This window comes from Emydura macquarii, unplaced genomic scaffold, assembly GCF_026122565.2.
Source record: "Emydura macquarii macquarii isolate MOO-44397 ecotype Brisbane River unplaced genomic scaffold, CSIRO-AGI_Emac_v2 contig_2636, whole genome shotgun sequence".
NCBI lineage: Eukaryota > Metazoa > Chordata > Testudines > Chelidae > Emydura > Emydura macquarii.
In genome coordinates this window covers 2,141,225-2,162,535 of record NW_027132773.1, presented here as the reverse complement: position 1 = coordinate 2,162,535, position 21,311 = coordinate 2,141,225, and the positions used below count along the sequence as shown (strand labels likewise).

Below are 21,311 nucleotides of genomic sequence, written 5' to 3'. Positions count from 1 at the left end.
GTATATTCAGATACCAGCGACTTAACAGCTCTCATGGCAGAGCAAAACAAAATCATTGCTTTAATATCATTCATTACCATGAAACACAATTTCTAGTATATACTGCAAAATCTGGAAAAAAAATCAGCATAGTTCAGTTTAATATTACAACATTACAATTTAACATTACATAGTTCAGTTTAACATTGCCATCAGGCAATATCTTTAAACTTCTGGTGACCCTGATAACCCAACAGCTGATTGAGCTGAATGGAAATGCTCTGGAGCATAAACCTTCTTCTAAAAAGAAATGCTCATTACCTTAATAATGTGAGATGTGATAGGCCCACTTTTTGTAACTGAAATTGCACTGACCAATTTGACTGGTTTCAAAGAAGAGCCATCAGTTGCACTGTAAGACTTGCAGAGCTACCGTACACCTTAAACCCTCTGTCTCTCTGAAGATACCAAGAATGGCAAGAAAACACCCACATAAAGTTATATGAAAAAAGCATTCAAAAGTTCAGCAGCCAACCCGTGTGACAAATGGCCACTATCAACTATGTGATCTTTGAAAGGCATGCCCCTCCCTGGAAGTTTAGTTTTCATTGCTAATATGGGAAACGAAATGTCTAAATATGCAGTTGTACCTTAACTGTTAACAATGGTGCAGGCAGCTTCCGAGCCTTCTTGATAAATGAGAACACTGTGTGCTGCTCTCCAAAGACTTCAGAAACTCTTTATAAGTATTTTTCTTGACTCGGTACCAGCACAGTAATTGGCAGCTTGTACTGGGTAGACAATGCAATTGGATTGTTCATTAAAACAATCCTCAGTTAATATCTCATCTACATTTAGTAAGGTACAATAGCTTAATTCTAATAGTCTCCATGTTTGTTCTGAAAATACTCCTTGTCATGGCTATAAGAAAAAAGACTTGAAAACGGAGCTAAGATCAAATGGTTTAGGCACTTCCAAAAAAGTCAGATACCAGGGAAATGGTCATATTTTGGAGTTTATTGCAACAAATGGATGATATAGAAAACAAATGGGAGCAGAGATTGTCTTCAGACACTCTTGCATAAACTCCACGAATGTACAAATATGAAAGAAGGAAATTGCCCAATGCCTACAAATGCACATGGCAAGAGAAAACTGGACCACAAGTTTTCATAGTCCTCATCTTGATTAGGACGGATGTTTTTGATACCTGTTCAAAAACCACCCACTGGGTCATTAAAACTACTTTATAATCTTATTTCCTTACTGAGAAAACTCTTCGTGTATTAGATATGGCTAGTGTGTTTGTGACTGGGGAGAGAGAGGACTTCTCTGGTCCTTAATTGAGTTATAAAACTCCTACTGGGCCCATTACTTTTCCTAGAGATATTGTATCTGTTCCTTGCCATTTGTATTGTGGCTCCTTAGCCTCTTTTTAATTTTTCTTTATATGTGCTCACCTATTTAAATGCTTTCTAAATATGTGCCTGGGAATGAGTATGCCATGTAGTCATCACACTCATAATTATGGGTGCGATTTTCAAAAGTGCCTAAGATTATTAAAAACACAAATGCTATTGACTTTTCATGGGACTGGTGCTCCTAATTCTCCTAGGCACTTCTGAAAATTTCCCCTATTTTCAGCCATTCCATTTATTGTGGGAGATTTCGAGCTTTAAAACCAGCTCTATAGAGTTGCTCCTTTTCCTGCCCCACCCACTTACAACCTTTATACATATGTCTGATATCAGCAGCTTCTTTAAAGCTAACTTAAATTGTGATAAATATAAATGGTGCAACAAATACATATATAGCATATGGGCCAAATTACCTGATGGGATAATTGCACTGAAGTCAATGGAGATATGACAGCTATGGTGACCATAAGTCCCATTTTGGCTGGGACAGTCCGTTTTTAGCCTTGTCCCGGCTGTCCTGAGTTTTTTGGCAAAAGTGATCAATTGGCGAGAGCAAACGGGACAAATGCCAACTTTTGTCAAAAAAGTGGAATGCGGAGGAACATGTGGGATGGGCGAGTGGTGATGCCAGCCCTGTGCAGGGCGGGATACAGAGCTTGGTCACGGGGCAGGCAGGGCTCAGGTGGGTGGTGCGTGGGGGGTCTTGGGCAAGTGGCATGGGGGGGGGCTGGCTCAGGCACAGGCCAGCCCTACACAGGGGAGGGAGGGCTAGCTCCGCACAGTGTCCCATTTTCCCTTTGGGAAATATGTTCACCCTAATGACAGCAGAAAATTTGTTCCTATATTGCTAAGTGTGGGCCTGATTCTGCCACTGTTTCTCCCGTAAAGTAGCACCTTATGCCATAAGATATCCCAGCAAGTGAGGTCACATGAATAAGGTTGACAGAAACTGGCCCTCAGGAAGCATGGGTTGGCTGTACATGCTATGTAGTGGGTGGGGGGGGGAAAGTTTCATTCACAGAGCAAACATTTCTTAAAGAAAACCCAAACTTTATTACAACATGCATAGCCTGGATTACCCACTACATGCAGTAATGAAGACTCCTGAAAGCTTTGAGCTCTGACTTTTCACAGCAGAAATGTTCAGATTCAGCATAATGTTATTTAGCACAGGGGGTTGTATAATTGTAATACATTCTGACTACTCAGAGCAGAAAGTGCCTGATGTCAGACCCCATGGCTTTACCTAGCCTGAGTTGGAATTCTGCAATTCTATCACTCTTAAGCCCGGTCTACATTCGCGGCGAAATTTGGCGCAGTCAACAGGAAATACGCAAACTATGTAGAATAGGTTGCGTATCTCCCATCAACTTCCTAAATTCTCATTAGTGTGGTGTCCCCACTATGCTGCACCAATGGAAAATGCCCTCCCACTGAGGCAGTGTTAATCTTTTGCAGAGGTGGATTTATTGAGTCAACTTCCGGACTGATTGAGCGGGTCTCCACTGCCACTCAATCGATCCGGAAGAATCGATCCGGCGGCGCTGACTGCCATCGTGAGTGAAGACATACCCTTATGCTCTCAGCCACAGCACCCTGTGCATCAGATGTCCTTATCCTGTAGGTCTGACAAACAGTCTACATGTATGTCTATCTCATAATCCCTTAATGGCAATGTAGGCAGGCCTAACTTCTTCAGACCCCACAGCAGTTGCCTCAGACTTCAAAACCAAAAGGGAAGCCAGAAATAATGTACAAATAAAACATCTGTTATCCAGTCAGAATGCATCTTTTGTTCAACATTTCATTTTACTTTTCTTTAAATCTTCATTCAGTTTACAGAAAATGTTATTACAGTGAATTTCAGCCATTTCATATCTCTCTCAATGCCCCTCATTAAAAGGAAGTGATTCCATTTGGACCCAGACTTATCTTCAGCTCACAAAAGCCTTGTGTTCATTACTGTAAATTATTCACACAGGACATTGCATTATGAAATTAAAGTCACAGCAGACTTTAGTTATGCTAATGAAATGAAAGTCACATTGTTGAAATCTTTGATATTTCCTTGTGTCCCTCATTCTGGATCTTTTTCACACACTATAGCCCCAATCCTCAAATAGAGTAAAGTGAAATTACACCAGTTTATGCCAGATAAGGAATGGGACCTTCGTATAAGATTTGAGTCTTGGAAGGCTAAAAGAGATGGGGGATGCTGCTTTTGAACATGTGTGTGTTTTATAAACAAACCACCCTGAAAATGATGGGTATGCTGCAGAGACCAAAGGAGCAAAAATTACAAATGCTATTTTGCTAGACAGCAACTATTTTGCCTTCTTTGCAGGCAGTAAATATTTTACTAAAAAAGTTAATATATTGTTTTCTTCTCAGTAGTAAGTAAAATCCCAGAACAGTTCAGCTAACAATCAGGCATTTCTTAACATATCTTGCCAGAATTGCTCATTGGAATGTCAGAACAGTTCATGTAAACACAGACCTTCTCCAAGTAGCCTGGGAACACTAAAGATGTCTCACCCTCTTTTATTAGGAGGAAATTATCGCTGTCAGTCTACAACAATTCTGATAAACACTAGCGTGGCAGGCCTGAGAAATTCAGGTAAACACAGCGTTTCCTGATATGTTGGACATTTCTTTCAAGTCATTCTTCTCACAAAGTGTTAGAAGTAAGTGTTTAAAAATTTAATATTTCCTTGGTCATATATTTGTTATTCTGTTATCGGGGTGAGTTTTCAAAAGTATTCCAATAATGAAAGTTACCCAGACATTGGTTTCACTGGTCTACAGTATCAGAATGGGGCCTGATGTGGAAACATGTGGAATACTTACAGCACAGACCTACGTTATACAGCTATTTGATATTTTATAAACATTGTACACTTGACTCCAAACCCACAGAGAAAAAGGGCCAGATTGGGGGGTACATGCAGGAGGGAAGGTTTAATCAGCCTTCTGCCTACCTGTAACCCCTCAATCAGAGACCAGCCACAATTACAGGCCCTGCACTCCCAGTGCAAAATTCACTCCATACAGAAAGCCTGTGTACCACCTGTGGCTCATTTAAGCTTTTAAAATAGGACTTTAATAGGATTTAAGTGATGCACACACTTGGTGCTGGCCCTCTGCAGAGGGGTGATTTTCACCCCCCATGTCCTGGAGAGCTGATTTGTGTTCTTGTACTATAATGGAGAGAACCTGGCATCAATTTGTACAAGATTAAAAAAAGCTAATAAAAATAGGTAGGGGGGAGCCCATCCAAAAGTCACAGAAAGTAGAACAGGCAGTTAATCTGGCCATCAACAATTAAGTGCAATGGTCACATATACTTATTGTTAAGGTAAGGAACTATATAATTGCATATGGGCAAGATGTGTCCTTAGTTGGTACTGACTAAATGCTCCCAAAGTGTATTTCTCAGCATGAGCTAGGTTGTTTTGTAAAACCTAGGATGGATTCTTCAGGAGTCCTCTTTGTTTGTTCCAAAGTGAGGGTCTGGAACATAGAGGTGAAATCTTCCCTGGACATTACAGCATCCAAAAGAAGAAAATATTCTATATATAATAAAAATTAACAGGTAATGATCCAGAATTCACAAATGCTACCTAAAAATTAATGGAGTGTTTCTCATAATTGCCACCCAACCCCAAAAATATACTGGGATATGTTCTATATATCTCTTGAGATTGCTATATAATGATATATATAGTTATCTATCTTAGGTTTTTCCATAGTGACCATCACCATAACATTTCAGAGCTAGTATCTGCTGGCATCATATCTACTATGGGTTTTTTTCTACAAAAGATGGTATATACCATGAGATGTACAGCCAGTCTCATTTACAATATAACCACTGGAGTAATATCTTGGTTTAGCCAGTTGATATCATACCTCATTTTTCTCTTTCAGCTTTGTGATCATAACAATGACAGGGCTGTCTTCCTGCCAAACCATCTGCCAGAAATCATTCACGGTGTTAATCATGGGACCCTGAGTTGCAATGAAAGACTTCTCCTTGCCACCATAACCCTGTTTAAAAATGGACACAGAAGTATTTGATTTAAATTCATGCCATGCACAGAGACCTTAGATGAAAGTTCCAAAGAAAGAAATGGGAATCTAGACAACAAGATAAATTAAAACTAAAAGCCTGCATGACCTGGTACAGCTGGTTGACAATTTTTGGATGGAACAGTTTTCTGCTGGAAAATTCTGATTTGATGTAACCAAAATATTCCACTGCAGTGTGCTGATTCTGTTGAAATTTCCCTGCTTGATTGGTTTCCTGCCAGCTTGCCTAGCTCCCTGGTTTCCAGGCCTGCCTGCCTGGCATGCTGCTGGGCTGCCCAACTTGTCAGCATCTTGTTTGGTGGGCAGGTGGACTTCCTGGTTCCCCAGCTGCCCAACTTATGGGCTCCCTGCCTGGTGGCTGGGCTGCCTGTCTGCTTGACTCCCTAGGTGGCTGGCTCTCTGGCTGCCCAACTCCCTGACTGCTTGGTCACCTGGCCAGCAGATAGCCAGATAGCAAAGCAGCCAGCTCCTGAGTTGTTCAGTGCCAAAACGGATTGTTCCATTTTCACATAAAATTCCTCAATGTAAATATTTTGTTCTGATGCAGAACAAAACGAAACACTGACACTGCAGAATTTCCCAAGAAATGAAAATTCCCTTTTCTGGCCAGCTCTACCTGTCTGTATTTCTATAGTATTCACAAGATGAGTTTGTTAGAAACAGGCCACAAAAAACACAATGAGAGAGAACAGAATAGAAATATGAAGATTAGTACCATGAATATTGGGGAAGGGAAAAGAGACTTTGAATACATAAATCCTTATAGATTCAGAAGCTCCAATTTATACTTGTTAAATACAAAGTGCCTCTGAGACCTTATATGTGGGATAGTCTGCAAACCTTGAGACAAACTGAAAATTATGAGGAAAGAAGGAGGGACTGGGGAAATAAATGAGACATGTCTGTATTCATATTTGTCATGTGAAAAGGAAAACTTGTGAACTTGTACACTGAACTTGGGCCCAGCACTAAAGAAGGAGTTCTTTTGAGCCTTCTTGGCCAGAGGAGACTGCAGTAACCTCAAAAAGGAATTAATTTTTAAAGAATAAAAAGATCTAGATGAAGATAGTTCAGGAGGCAGAGCCAGAGGTTTTAACTTTGGTTCTCTCTTCAGTGAAACCTTTTTCCCAAGCGCAGGGACAATGGAGCAATCCACTGACTTATCCATTACACAGAACAATGGGGCAGATCCTCAGCTGGTATAAATTGTCATACTTCTATTGAGTGATATGCCCCAACGTTTTTTGTCAATTACAGGCTTGTTAGAATGTTCAGCCAGTCAAGAATACTGCAGGGTCTAAGGGGCTTTATAATATATTGCAAGTTCATGTGAAATTTAATTTAATCACTGTTACATTTTTCTGAAATCATTACCAGTGTCAGCAATAGAAAGACCATGGTACTTCATTCCCCTGGAGGGAAGGAATACCTCACATGACTCAACACATGGCCTAATTCCTCTTGTTGATTAACAAGCAGTATTGATGCTCTTTAAATGGAATCATTCTCCTTAACTATAAGGATGTATGTGACGCAAAGCCTTGACAGTATAGATGTAAAGTGAGGAAAGATGGGGGAGGACTGTGTGTGTAAATGTGTATATATTTATGTGTGGTCATTTTAAATAAGCAGAATGACTCCTTTTATGATGCATTCCTGCTGCCTCCTCCCCGCCCTTTGCATCCCACCCTTCTGCCCCAGCTTTCCAGTGGAGCAGTAGAAGGTCCCAAGATGTCAAACTTTAAAATGATCAAATCTTTAGATAGTGAAAACTTATTTTAGGTCATTTCTTATCTTCCTCTGAGACTTACACAGTTAGGTTCCGTGGTGTTTTGCCTGCACTTCCTTGAGCACCCCCTAGTGTCTAGGAATGGTGCTGCTTTTTTTTTCCAGCTTCTTGTGCCAGCTGCAGGCTATCAGCTGGGCTCTGCAGGTCTTCTGTGGCTTAGCCCTCAGGCGGGGTCAGATAGTTCAAACCCCTCCAGCTACAACAGACTCAAATGGAAAGGACTCCTTGCCCTTTTGGATCAGTTATAACTAAAATAGTTTCAGGCTTTATTCCCTTTCCAAAATTGTCCATCTGGGCTTAATTCCCTTTCCAAAATCCCTTTCTTCATAATTGTAGTGAGGGGGGTGTGGCCCCCTCTGAGATTAACAGGGAAGGATTGCCACTTAACTCCTGGATGGTGGAGCTAGGGAAGCCACACCCACCACTCCAGAAGGTGAGGGGCGGGGCTAAAACAGGAACAGAAAGTATAAAGGGCGGGCCCCACCACTCAGTCCGGAGAGAGCTGCTGGAGGAGAAACATGTCTCTCCCCCAGTGCTGGGATTTGAGCCCAACCCAGGGCCCGCTGAGGGGCCACCAGAACTGCCTACTGGCTGGAGCATAGAGGACCTGTTGGAGCTGCCTGCCACCAATGACTCTGAGGAGCTGCCAGAAGCTGGTGATGATGGGCCTGCTGGGGCTTCCCCTCACGGTTTACCCTCAGGAGGTAGACAATGACTGGGGTACAGGTATGCAGACACAGGGGCGGAGGAAGAAGCCCAGACATAGCTGACCTCGGTCTTGCTGTGTTCGAGCCTAGCACTTGTCAGTGAGTTTTGGCTGGAGTCCTGCTGACCCAGTGGTGGGATGCCCTGCCACTGTTAGGTTCCTGGGATGGGACGTGGTGGAGTAGTAAGAACCCACGTTCCCCTCCCCCCGTACCATGCCAACCCTCGGGTGACCGCCTCCACGACCTGTGAAACCTCATGGGCTATAGACTCTTTTGTTTGCCCTGCCCTGACCGAGGGCCCAGGCAATAGACTATAGAGAGCTAATCCCCTGTTTACAGCTCACCCACCCCTGTGTGGTCGAGAGGGGCCATGGCTTCCCTTCAAGACTGACAGGGAGGACCAGGCCACCCCTTCTACAGGAATATATTCAACAGATACAGAATACATGATGGTAGGATGTGGTAAGAGATTTATCAGCATTCCTTTGGGGTTACCTGCATAAATCACTTGAGTTTTGCCACTTAGAAGTGACACTTTCCACCAGGACTCATGCTAGTAATGACTTTATGCCACATTGTCATATTTTCTGTATATATGTGTGTGCCTGTCTAATACATCTACTTACTAAGCTATTAAATTTAATTTTTTTCTCCCCTTCCATTATTCCTTAAGCTAAAATGTACAATGACTCAGGACCATTTACTATCTTGCATGCTTATATTTATATATATTACAAAACCCATTCCACTGAATTATTATGATGAACTACCATGAATAAATTTAGGCTGGAAATCAGAAGGTTTCTAGCCATCAGTGGAGTGAGATTCTGGAATAACTTCCCATTAGCAGTAGTGGGGGCAAACAACCTAACTAGTTTTAAGATGGAACTTGTTTATGAATGGGATTATATAATAGGGCCGCCTGCGATAGCAGGGGACTGGACTTGATGACAGGAGGTCCCTTCCAGACTTACGTCACCATGGCTAAAATGATTAAACATCCAGAGGTATTGCTGTAAAACGTGTCCTTCATTCCCAAACCTTCCACACAGTTTATCACCTGCCATCACTGTGTCACATCTAAATTGTAGGTCCCTTTTGTCTGCTGTGAGGAATTTGGCATGTAACTAGGCCACACAAAATAGAGAATAACAAATAAATAATAATATTATCTTATTTGACGCATTTTATGATATTTTTGAATAAAATATTTGACAAATGTTTATTTTTATTATCGAAGCGGTCAAAGAAATGCATAACTCTTGGATGTGTTATTATAAACATCCATGGGACTACTTATCTCACCAAAGTGAGAGAGAAAGAGACTTTATCCATACATCATACAAGATGAAGTCAACAGAAATTAAAGGAGAGCGGAGCCCCAACAGAATCAACTATTCAGCTGGAAAACAGAATACTGTCTCAGGAGCACACAAAGAATGTGTGTTTACTTACCCTAATGTAGTTGGCATTTATATAGGTGCTCAAGGAGTCTGCTGGATTCTTTGGTTTCAAACACACTCTGCTTACTGGGTCTAAGAGGACAGAAAAATGGAAATCATAAACAGAAGATTTCTATTGAGAATCACAGAAGTGAATCAAAGACTGTTGGAGAAAAATAATCTTACATTATCTGGGTGCTGCCAAACATAAAAAATTATGCATTTTGTGTGAAATTCACTCCTAGACAGAGGGTTAACAAAAGGCCTAATCAACATCATGTTAAGTCCCATTTGCACCTGTGTTCTGAGGGCTTAAGTGGGCCTTAAATCAGGCAAAGGCCTTGTGTTGATCCTTCTGCACACAATGAATTGTGTTTTTGTATGGAAGTAACATTCACTGTAGCTCAACACACAAACCTGGTATCTGGAGCAATGTATAGTCAAACTATATGAACATTTTCCTTCAACTTCCTATTCTTTTATGGGCAAATCCTATTCCCAGCCTCCTCCTTGGCCTTTTTGAGGGTCCTGGCTGCACTGGGACAGAAGCTGTTCTGTTGAGCTCAGGGCTGGCCGGATGCTAAATCTTTATACAGGGGATTTTTAATCTCTTGCACATCATGAAGCTGTGCTCATGGGGAATCCCTTCACCCTAGGGGGTTTGAATTGGGCCAGAAGTTTCTCAGTTATACAGATCTACTCAACAGTCTTCACCATGAAAAGACACAGGGAGGAGGGTGCATAGGAGCCTACACCATAACTGCCTGGAAGCTATTACTTTACCCTTATCCACTCATTTTCTGCAAAAATATAATCCCTTCAAAACAATCAAACAGCAACAGAGTTCTCTCACATCTGGGGTGAAAAAAGGAAACCTTTCTCTGGCAGATTGCTTAGACAAATAAAATAAAAGTAGCAGCTGTTTGAAATTATCATATCTACTCTGTTGAAAATAGTCTCTGGAGAGATGATTAGAGGGTGGAGTCCAAGTGAGGTGTAAAAAAAGATGTTGAATTGCGGGAACCATGTGCTAAATGCTATTTATCAGAGAGCTATAACCAGCATATAGATGTTATTTTTTCTGTTGGTAAAATCTAGTATTCTCACAGCATTGCATCGGGAGTTCTAGTCTATATCTTTGTGGTACTTCATATAAATCCTGATCCGTTATATGCTGTATGCCTTACTCCCACCGAAGTCAATGGGAGTCCGCTGAATGGAGCCATAACAGGGTTCAGGCCCATGTTTTATAAAACATGCTTCTCAGAATATGTGATTGCGTTTATGTCCTTCAGTTCAGCAGTGGCGTACTGAGGGGAGGGGTGGGGGCCATGCCCCCGGCAGCCAGCCTGGGGGGAGGCTGCCGGCCAGGCCCTCCTCCTCAGAGCTGCTCCCTGTTGCAGGCAGCCAGGGCATACTCCCGGCCCCTCCACCACTGCACTGGGTGCCAGGAGGGAGCCACAGAGACCAGAGCCCGTCACACCCTCCCTCCCTCCCGCTGCTGGGCAGCCCCCGCCACCCCCACAGCGGGGGAGAACAGAAACGGGCCCACAGACCCTCCCCCCCGTGGGGCGCTGCTACTGCTGCTGCTGCCACCAATGGCGGTGTGTGGGCGAGAGCGGGACACACCGTTGCTGCTGCCACCGATGGGGGAGAAGAGTGGGGGAGAGTGGAAAATGGACCTGCAGTCGGGTGGGGGGTGGGAGCGCCAATGTAAGTATGGACCCCAGGCGCCAGAGACCCACGGTATGCCACTGCAGTTCAGGTGACAGTACAAGGCTTTCTTCTTTTGTGGACAGGAAGGCTTTCTTCTTTTGTGTGTTCAGAGAGAAAATGAATCCTAGTTAGCCTGGTAAAAAATGTCTGTTTGCCTTCCCAAACTGTTCATGTATAGATTTTTTCCCCTTTCCCGTAACAATATAAGAACAGGAAACCTCTCATTCCTTTTCAGTACAGAGTGATTATTAGCCATTTCCACAAACGCCTTAGGCTACATGGCCTTGGAAAAACACCCACTTCCTTTAGCTTTCACAATGCCTATGATCCTGATGTAGCCTGACCTCTACCCTAAAAATGCTCTTAGAAGCAGACTCAACCTCCAGCCTGTTTAATTTTTTTCATGCTGAATTTCCCCAGATATTAATGGATCACTAAATATTTTATTAAGATCCTCTTTATGATTCCAATCAACTAAGTGACCACTATTTGAAAATCATAATGTTGCATACATTAGCAATCACTCACAACTATTGACTTTGTTTATAAAATGGATAAATGTTACCTGTGCCACTGTGGAAAGAGAAAACATTGCTCAAGGAGCAGTGGGCATTACTCTGTTATCATTCACAAGTGGGAGTAGTTAAATTACTCATGGGCAGTGTTTTCCATGTGTCAATGATCTTTTGGACAAGACTCAGGATCTGGTGTCAGAACAGGGGACATATCTTAGAGGGTTTGTAAAACACTTTGAGATACAGAAGATGCTATGAAAGTGCTGAATATTATAATTACGAATGCCTGCAGGTGGAAATGGCATTTAAACAAAGAACCCCATCTTCTACTCTTTACTGAGGCAAAATTACCATTGGCTTCTTTCATGTTCCCTAGTAATATGTGGGAAGCTCCTACTTTCTCCAAAGTGCTAATATCCTATTTTTGACATGAAGCATGCATCCCACTCTATATATGTCCTGGCTTGTATGTTTCCCCCCCCTCCTCTTTAGAGGAGCCTTTAGATTGTGAGCCCTCTGGGGACAAGGGTATATTATCATTTGCAACATGCTACACATGATTATTAATAATAAATCATTCATTAATATTGTCCCCAGTCCCGACTACCTTACTCAACAGATGTACTGAAATGTGAGAAAAGCTGTTTTCATGATATTGCTCTTTAGGAGCCAGAATAGAAGGGTTTGAAATTTGCTTCAAATAATATTTGCAGCTTAATTCTGCAGACTCAGAAGTCTCACAACACTTTGGATAAGCATCTGACTTTTTGAGAGTCATCTATCCCTAATTATTTTGCCTCTGTTTGGTTGTGGAATTGATAAGTTTTGTGAGTAGCTGACATTATTTGGCTAATATGTTTTTATTAGGAGGTTTAAAATGAACAACAGGAAGTATTTCTTCACACAATGCACAATCAACCTGTGGAACTCCTTGCCAGAGGATATTGTGAAGGCCAAGACTATAACAGGGTTAAAAAAAGAACTAGATAAGTTCATGAAGGATAAGTCCATCAATGGCTATTAGCCAGGATAGGCAGGGTTTGCTGTTTGCCAGAGGCTGGGAATGGCAGACGGGATGGGTCACTGGATGATTACCTGTTCTGTTCATTCCCTCTGAAGCACCTGGCATTGGCCACTGTCGGAAGACAGGATACTAGGCTAAGGAGACCATTGGTCTGACCCAGTATGGCTGTTCTTTTGTTAATATTACAAGCTGGAATTTGAAAATATTGTATGAGTGGTGGATCTTTATTCATTTATTTATATAATTTTGGTTGGACGTATTCGTGGAGGTTTCATCACATGACAATCTTTAATTAAACATTAAACTTTCATTTCTGGAAACTCCAGGACAATCGTGGAGGGTTGGCAATCCTAAACTGAACACTGCTTAAGTATCAGGGTATGGCTGACTGTATCCAGATTAATTTATTCATTCAGGTGAACATAAAAAAACTGTCTTGATGCATCTGTGCTGAAATATTTTTTCCTCCCACTACAAAATAATGAATCTTTTAGAGCCTGCTCATGATCTTATTGACTTTAAAAGGAAGCAGGATCAGAGCAATAATGATAGAACACAATCAAAGTCAGAAGTGTAAAAGCTCAAGGGAGACTGAGAATTCTCAGCTTCAAAAGAATTGTGTCATGGAATCTGTTTATAAATTGGCACAACAAAACACTTTGTTCGTTTGATTTAAATTTAGGTTTAAAAAAATGTCTTTTCTTTAAACTGGGGGATATTTTACCATGTCACTGTAAAACTCTTAGCACTTTCTAGGAATCTTACAGAGAAATTCTAGTGTTTGCCTATGAGCATTGAAAATTTTATTCTTCAATAGAAAAATCTTTTCTTAAAGGTATTTTTGGATCAGCTACTATTACTATTTTCCATTGAGAAATAAATTTCATTAGGTATTCATTACAGTTTATATTAAAGAATAGGACAAAATAATGTCTATTCACGCCAACCTGCCCCAATAGTCTGGCACTTAACAGTTTGACAATATTATCTCCTAGAAAATAAGAACCTTTTCAGCAGCTCAAAGGGTGGAGCAGCCAGAATATGGACATTTTCAGGAGAAAACGAATCATTTCAAACATCGCTTGTCACTACAGGTGCCCTAGTTCAAGAGACGCACCCAATGCTTGGAATGGAAAAGCTGACACAAGAGTACTAAACAGTAGGCTGATATCATCTGAGCAGGAAACTGGGAAGGCTGTTCTATTAAATCATTCAAATAATTTCTAAACCCTTTGGGTCTGGGAGTGGGGCATGTGTGTATTTATCAGAATGTGCCTAGGTCCCCAGAATATCTTCTATGGAAGAGCACAAGGCATGTCTTTTGAATTCATGCATTACTAATCTTTTATGCTAATTTTCTCTTGATTTCTGTAAAAGGCAGTTACAAAATATCTCTCTGAGACTTTAGCTGTTGCACAATGTACCATCCACTAATGGTGCAACCAGAAGTTAATGATACCTTTTCCAATTACAATGAAAGTAAAAATACAAAGACATTCTGATTCTTAAGAGTCATTGACTATGGCTACACTGCAGCTACCCAATTCAAATATAAACATACTACAGTGTAATTTAATTCACTGTATCCACAGGTTACATTCTGTGAGTGCATGTGTAATGGTAGAGCAGGAGATTTAAAACTAGTAATTATATGAAGAAAGAACTCATTATTTTGTTAAGGGCATGTCAACAGATTGGAGGCATTGGATGAAACTATGGCCCAACTGCAGTCAATGGAAGTTTAGTGTATATCCTGGTTAAATTGGGCTACATTCAAAGGGTAGTCTTCTGACTTTTCAGTACGTAAGTTACACCAACTTAGGGATTGTCTACATTACATGTTATGTCGGTATAATTTATGTTGCTTGGGGTGTGAATAAGCCACCCCCCAGAGTGACATAAGTTACACTGACCTAAGCGCTGGTATGGTTAACATTATGTCAGTGGGAAAGCTTCTCCCACCAACATAGCTACTGCTTCTCGCAGAGGTGGTTTAATTTTGCCAGTGAGAGAGCTCTCCCTCCCATCAGCATAAAGCATCTTCACCAGATGTGCTACAGCAGCACTGCTGTATGAGTGCAGCAGCGCCACTGTAGTGCTTCTAGTGTAGACTAGCCCTTAGACTCAATTACCAGTGTGTGACTTACATCCTTGTACACATCACCTCTGTATCTGGCCCACTGACCATAATTGGTGAAATTCTGGTCCTCCTGAAGTTAATGAAAGTTTTGCCACTGACTTCAGGGGGCCCAGAATTTCACCCAATTTGTTTCTTTTCCAATAATATATCAGATCCCTGACAGAATAATAGTCTTGATGGCCAACCTCTTTCATTAATTTGCCTGCAAATCCTCTTTACAGTGTGATCAAACTATAATGCAGTTAGGTTCACAAAGAACATTCTTACCATTTAGAATGCATGAAATGCATAGAATATACTTTGCTCAGTATTACTACACTGAGCAAAGTATATGACCACACATGACTGCAAGGACATTATCACTAGAGCTGGTCGGAAAACAATTTCTGTTCCATGGGAAATGTCAACATGTTGAATTTTGTTTTCATTTGGAATCATAACAAAAAACTGAAATTTAGACATTTCCCCTGGAACAGAAATTCTGACAGACTCTGTTTCAGAACCGTAGAAACATTTCATTTCAATAATGTGAAAACATTATACTTTAAAAGTATAATACAATTAATGTAGTATAATAAAAAAAATCGAAATGAAATAAGATAAAAAATAAAATATTCCAACATCACTGAAATGAAATTAGAAAGTCAAAACAAATCATTTTTTCTTCCAGCAAAAATTTCAGCAAAATTAATATGTTCCCACAAAATTCTTCAATGTCAGTGGAACTGTATTTAAGATGGACAACTGTTCCACCAAAAAAAATGATGACCAGCTCAAATTATAATGAAGTAATTCTTACTATTATGGGGAATACATCATTAGACCAATGAAAACACAGAAGCAATATAAGAAATTAACAACAATAATGTCAATAGCAATTCTTGGGTAGCAGTATAAGGGTAGGTATCTGGCTAAAAGAGATGGATTCCAACAATCCCACTAATCAGTAGGAGAAGAAAAGGAACAAGAGAAAGAGAAGCAGTGTAAATGAATGTCTACTAAAGAAGGTTTGAGGGCACATTGGTTCATTTAGTCTGAACTACTCAGTGTTAGATAGTAAAGGTTCTGCAGTAAGGTTATTTTATTAATTTAGGGCCCAGTCTTGCAGGACTTTATTAGACAGAATTCATTGGGAGTTCTTGAGTTAAAGGCCAGAAGGGATCAGTAGACCATCTAGTCTGGTCTCCTGTATATCACAAGCCACCAACACCAACCAGCACCCACACACTAACCCCAACAAATGAAATGAGACCAAAGTATTACAGCCCCCAGGAGACTAGACTATTATGTGCCACAGGCAGAGAACAGGAGGGACCAAGGTGCACCAGTACCCAAAGACTCCGCAGAGCCACAGTTCTGCATGTGTAAGGCTTGCAGGATTGGTCCCTTGCTGTTCTGATATATAGAATACAGATAAGATAGTTAAATATATATAAAATGTCCACCCCCCAAAAAAAAAATTACAAGCAGGCTTCCTACAAATCTACAAGCATAGTTACATTAATAAAATGGGACTAAATTTCACACTAAAAAGCATTGTTTAAATACACTTACTTGGCAAAATTGTTTTATAGCGGTTTTTAGTTCCGTGACTTGGAATGGCAATTTCTTTGGGATCCACAAAATTCATTGGTATTTCCTATAGAAATAAATTAGATCAGATTGGTGTTTCTAAAGATGTCATGCAGGAAATTATCACTAGAAGGCCATCTGTTGCTTCACAACTATCTGTTGACATCAAGGTATAAACAAAAAAAACTGGTTCCCACCTCCAGCCTGTCAACACCCTTCCTTTAATAAACACAAGAGCGGCACATTGAAGGGTTGACTTCCAAGAAACGGTTCTGATGAATTATTAAAAGCAAAGATTTTTATGAGGTTATAAAATAGGTTAAAGTGCACAACAGTTTAAGAACAAGGGGGTTGAAAATTTGCTACAGTGGAAAAGAGCACTGTAGCTAAAAGCTGCCTTGTGTGAGAACGCCCTCAAAATTCCTACATATTAATGCTTAGCATTCACATAAAATGTTTGACATGTAGATTACAAATCCCTTAATAGAGGTGGGTAAGCACCTTATCCCCATTTTACAAACAAGGAAGCCAAGGCATAGAATTAAGCGACTTACCCAATGACATGCAGTGTCAGGGGCACAGTCAAAAAATTAACCCAAATCTCCTGCCTCCAAGTCTGGTGCCCAAGCCTCTGACCCATGCAACCTCCTTTAAAACCTCCTTCTAGAGGCTGGAATTTGATCTTCAGAAAATTCAAATTATTTCTATGTGAAATCATTAGTTTTACTAGAGGGTCTCGCACTTCTTTGCTTATGTAGGTGAAGCTGTACAGCCAATGAAAGAGAGCAGAATATTAAACTGCTGTCTGTGATATGTATAGGCAGCAGCAGGGGGTGCCAGAGAGATTCCTCTGCCTGCTGCGTCGCTTCCAAAGCTGCAAATCAGGCTTTTCCGATTTTCACCACCAACAGTAGCGTTCAGCCCACTGATGCCCAGCACATGCTCTAAAATTCTGGAATTTGCTTCGGTGCCCCAAGCCACAACTCTTCAGGTCAAAGCTTAGGTGAGTGCTAAGAAGGCAGCAGAATTGTCTGTCACAGGCAGAGTAGTGGGAGGGGCAGGAACACAGTCTCTGTCCCTGAACCTGAGTGCCCTGCCTTCCTTATCTGAGGCTCTCAAAGCGCTTTACATGCCTGAGGGAATTTGCTTGCCCTGCTGGGCCAACAGGAGCAAAGGAAAATAAGATGAATTACAAGCATTTTCTGCTGCCTTGATTCCCAGCTGTTCCCTGCTCTGTTTCTGACCACCAGCCAAGCTTTCTAACCTCCATGCTGACTTTTACTCCCCCATACCCAGACTGCCATTGAATCCTTTCTGTTCTCCATCCCTGCCTCTTCCCCACCCATACCACTAAGCCCTGCTCCCCGCCGTGGTCATCTCTCCCTTTGGCTCTTGCAGTCTCCTCCTGTCTGACATCGCTGCCTCTCCCCTTGTTCCTGCTCAGCCCAAAATGCAGTGGCTAAAATCTCATCCCTCCTCTGATGCTCTGCTCGTGTCACTCACTTTGGATCCCTGCACTGCCCTCCCAGTGCCTCCTGCATTAAGGGCAGACTTATCTTCACCTGCAAGGCCATACCCAGCTTCACTCCCACCTACTTCTCCTCTCTTTCCACATCCCCAGCCTCCTCACCAACCCATCACCTTTATGCTGCCTTCCATGCCCCTTCTGCATGGAACAGTTTCTCCCGCTCCCCAAATGTCACGTAACCTCCTGCTTCTCCTTCACATCTCTCCTGAGAACTCACTCCTCCTAACAGTGACCTTGTGATGAGATTCCTGCGTACAGCCTCTGGTGTACTCTGTAGGCCTGAACTGTTCTGACTGGGTCTGGACTGGAGGGTGAGCTGCTTGGGGCAGGGACTGATGCAGTTCTTCCCTATTGGTACTAACACCTCTGGCACTCTGAGAACTGAAAACTCTTCATTGCTTATTCAGGTCAAGTCAAATAGATTTGTGTAGGCAGCACGGGGCACCAGATAGAGTCCTCAGCCAACAGCACCAAGTAGGCTCTGTGACCTGAGTAGTGGCAATCAGGCGTTTCCAATTCTCAACAAAACCAATAGGATTCTGCCCACTAATGCCTAGAACATCTCCTGAAATTTTGGAATTGGTCGGATGCAGTGTTCAGAAGTTACCACATTTGAGACAGCCAGAGAAATGCCAACAACTTGAGGGTAGAGACTTGCTATTCTGGCCCAGTTAATATTAATCACTTGCGCCCTGTAAATACTTACTACTGGTTGTGTTGTTTACTCAGTGGGACTACTCCCAGCAGTAAGTGTTTGTATGTAGGGCCAAGACCATAAACAATACTCTAAATTTAGACAGTGATTTACAAATATAGACATGGCACTTACCCTATGTGCTTATAATCTATAAAAGGCAAGAGAAGACAAAGGACAAGAGTTCAAGTAAGAGATTATGTGGGGATAATATACCTGCTAACCTGTGCAACCCAAATAAAGCAGATTCAAATTAGCATTAATTTGCATACATGTGCACACTTCTGTGTTTTCTTACATTTGCTACCAGAAAATAAATCTATGAAAACTTTTTTAGTTGCTCTTGTTTCTATTTAACTCATTTCACTCATTCACATTCACTCTGCTCTTGCCCATATTCAAATTCATTGTCTGCAGACTTCACACGTCACCTGTATTCCACCTGCGCCCAGCCACACGTTTAATCCCACGCACCCAACGTGCCCACCCTGACCTCATCCTCCTGTATCTATATGCTGAACTCACACCAACCCTACCACAAACATACTTTACACACAGAATTTATTCACTCTGCATTCATTCATTTCCTCCCCCTGGGATAACAGCAGTGAAAGCAGATGTGGAATAGAATTCCTCCACCCACCTAGATAGAAGGAGCTCAAATCTAGGATCTGCCTTATACAGGGTTTTCTTGGGCTATTGAGTCTCTGCCCATATTTGAGGCTCCTCCACCAAAACAACCAAGCTCTCTCAATTGGACCAGGGGTTTCCGTAGGCCCTGTGTGATAGGGTGTACTCCCCAAACCAGTCCTGAAATAGCTGAATTAGGCCAAGTGGGCCCAATCAGCCAATTAACCCGCAAATGGGGAGATTTAGGCTGTGTGGTGGGACCTGATTAGGTTTAGTGTATAGTTTATTCTGTGTGGTGGGACCTGTGATGGAACAGGCTGGGCTTCTATAAAGCCAGGAGGCTGGCAACAGTAGGGGGCCAGCAAAGAGAAAGTCTGCAGTCCCTCTCCCTGAGGTAAGCGAGAAGAAGCCTGGTAGGAAGGAGTCCAGGAGTGAGAACACTAAGGCTGATGGAGATGCAGACCTTGACTGTTCACTTTAGGGCCCTGGACTGGAACTCAGAGCAGAGGGTGGTTCTGGGTTCCTCTACGGCCACTGCAGGTATTAAAATTCTTTCCATTTAAACAATCTGGCACACTACTGGTAAAACAAGCAAGGGATTGTTTTGAAGTAGATCACCTGCCCCTTAAACAGTGTCTCTTTAAAGATGAAATAAAAAGATTTTACTGATATGAGATCATTCATAACGAAAACTATTTTGGGTCCAAGATAACATCATCTGTTCTATTGACATACATGTACAGAATTCAAAACAACAAAACCACAAGGAACCATATGCCCTAGCATGTTTAATAAAAATGAGATTGTTCATATTCCTTTGTTATACCTCAGACGTACTCAGGAGAGTTGTATACATCTTCTCATTCCCATTTGCCCTGTCAGTACGCACATTTCTTGCATTTATTAGACTAGCACTATTAAAATTGCCTTGCAAGGTTTGTTTGCTTTTGCTTTTTTTCTAATGAAGAATGGGCTCACCATGAACTCTGTTTGAAGCAAAGGAGAACACGCGACTGTATCTCGCAGCTGCTGTCTTGTCAGGACCCGACTAGCTGACTGTAGATATTCCATTGCTACTTTTTCTCTTGGGGTAGGCACAGCAGCAAAAGGTTCGACATTTCCCAAACTGCTCATGTCCAAAGTCAGGGAGACATTGGATCCTCGCCTACATTGGAAAATAACAAAACATTTATTTTAGCTCCCTATCTTATGAGTTGTTATACAACTTTATAACTATGCACCTGATCCTGAGTCACTTACGCACTTTAAACTTCCATTGTAGCCATTGGGAGTTTTAGGTGTGCACAGAATGCAGTGTTGGCTTTAGTGGGAGTTTTGGGTATGCCAAGAAGCCAGTACTGCAGATAATTCTGGCCCTGATCTTTCAATCACTCATACATGTGAGTGATCCCACTGAATGGAACTACTCACTTTTTGTAAATCATACACGTAAGTATTTACAAGATCAGGGCCTGTGTTTGTGGTACATTTGACTGGAAGGATATACAAAGAGAACAGCATTAAGTAACCATGTCTACATGGTGGGCACATCTAACTGCACAAGTCAGATACTTAATAGTAAATGAATCATTTAGGCACGGAGGAAGAGAAGTGTGTTTAAGGGAAAGACAAACATTAGAATATTCCTTATGGAGGGAGAGGGGGGATAATCAAAATCTAAACCTTATTTACTAAAGTTTACAGATTTTGAAAAATAATGAATATTTCTGACATTTTCATGCCCAATCATGACTAGAGCTAGGCCCAAAACAAAATCCTGGGTTAGAAGACACCTGAACTTTGGAGAACTTTCTGAATTCCAAACTTCTGAACTTCATGGCTTATGCCCAACTTTAATTACAATTTGTGAAAATAAGGGAAAACAGAAAAACAAGTGACAACTTAGCAAAAACAGATAATTTTTAACCTATTCTGAAGAAGCTCACTGTATCCAATGTTACATTCTGTATCTGTAGAGCTGAAAATTACTTTGTAAGAAACTGAATATTGGGAACTTATCTGCTGTTGTCATCAATGTAAAATTCCTCTGACATATTATCTTTTGACA

General features: G+C 41.5%; 1 protein-coding gene and 1 long non-coding RNA gene across 3 annotated transcripts in view; one reads left to right on the top strand and one right to left on the bottom strand.

Moving 5' to 3' along the window:
• PTPRR (protein tyrosine phosphatase receptor type R) overlaps positions 1-21,311 on the bottom strand; it is a 91,457-nt gene that overhangs the window by 17,426 nt on the left and 52,720 nt on the right. For both annotated transcript variants that reach the window (XM_067564027.1, XM_067564026.1), the window contains 4 exons: positions 20,222-20,408; positions 16,374-16,458; positions 9,438-9,517; positions 5,307-5,444 (listed from right to left, as the gene is read on the bottom strand). In XM_067564027.1, coding sequence (XP_067420128.1) covers positions 5,307-5,444; positions 9,438-9,517; positions 16,374-16,458; positions 20,222-20,408 — 490 coding nt within the window. The remainder of the gene's footprint in view (positions 1-5,306; positions 5,445-9,437; positions 9,518-16,373; positions 16,459-20,221; positions 20,409-21,311) is intronic.
• On the top strand, positions 4,683-5,984 carry LOC137163751 (uncharacterized). Its single transcript, XR_010922833.1, has 2 exons — positions 4,683-4,752; positions 5,325-5,984. It is a non-coding gene; the product is annotated as an uncharacterized lncRNA (long non-coding RNA).